Source organism: Neopelma chrysocephalum, unplaced genomic scaffold, assembly GCF_003984885.1.
Source record: "Neopelma chrysocephalum unplaced genomic scaffold, ASM398488v2 Primary Assembly neopelma1_96701, whole genome shotgun sequence".
In the NCBI taxonomy this organism is placed as follows: Eukaryota; Metazoa; Chordata; class Aves; order Passeriformes; family Pipridae; genus Neopelma; species Neopelma chrysocephalum.
The window spans coordinates 12,472-13,330 of record NW_020925345.1 but is presented as its reverse complement, the minus strand read 5'-3'; the positions used below and the strand labels follow the sequence as shown (position 1 = coordinate 13,330).

At 52.9% G+C, this 859-nt stretch overlaps 1 protein-coding gene across 1 annotated transcript in view; it reads right to left on the bottom strand.

Annotated features, from left to right (window-relative positions):
• Positions 1 to 11: 11 nt before the first annotated feature.
• Positions 12 to 859, bottom strand: part of SELENBP1 (selenium binding protein 1) — an 11,365-nt gene continuing 10,517 nt past the window's right edge. The window contains exon 12 of the mRNA XM_027709189.1: positions 12 to 384. Coding sequence (XP_027564990.1) covers positions 222 to 384 — 163 coding nt within the window. The 3' untranslated portion in view covers positions 12 to 221. The remainder of the gene's footprint in view (positions 385 to 859) is intronic.

Sequence of the window (859 nt, the reverse complement as noted above, 5' to 3'; positions counted from 1 at the left end):
CCAAAATGCCAGAAAGACCAAAAAAAAAAGCACCTCCAGCTGATCTGAGGGGTGATTTTATTGCTGATTTTTTGTGGCGTCGGTGCACGGACACAGAAAGGAGAGTTCAGAGGGAGAAATCTGAATTTAGTGGGAAAAGTTCCAGGTGGTCCTGATTCTCCTGGTGAAGAAGGAAGGTTCTGGAAGCTGTGGGAGGGGGGATAAAGGAGGTCTGGGGGTGGTCACAGCCAGATGTCAGAGGTGCAGTCCCCCCCCGGGTACCGCATCTCGTGGGCCAGCGCCGGCCCCTCCGGCTCCTTCCCAAAATCCACCAGGAAGTTTGGATTCACTGCCAACCCCCCCCTCTGGGTGTCCACATCAATCTGCAGCATGACAGAGCCTTCCCTGCAAAAAGGGAGGAGAGAAGCTCAAACTCACGAGAGTTGGAGGGACACGACCCACCCTGGGAGCTCAGGGCCTGCTCCGAGCAGGTTCAGGCTCTCCCAGCATTCCCAGGATATTCCTGGACACCCTCAGGCCCAAACTCTCAAGGATTTTTCTGGAGGAAGTGACCTCAAGCATTGGAGCAGAGTAGGAGCAGAGCACAACCTCATTTGGTCACCCCCACCCCAAATTTGGTCTTTTTTTTGCCATTTAAGGCCAAAATCAGGCCAAAAGCTGCTCTGGACTCTCCCAGCATTCCCAGGATATTCCTGGACACCCTCAGGCCCAAATTCCCAAGGATTCTTCTGGAGAAAGTGACCTCAAGCATTGGACCAGAGCACAATTTCATTTGGTCACCTCAGAACCCCCCCCCAAAAAAAATGTGGGAGAAGGGGTTGTGTGGTTAATTGCCTGGTTAAAGGGGTTGTGTGGTTAA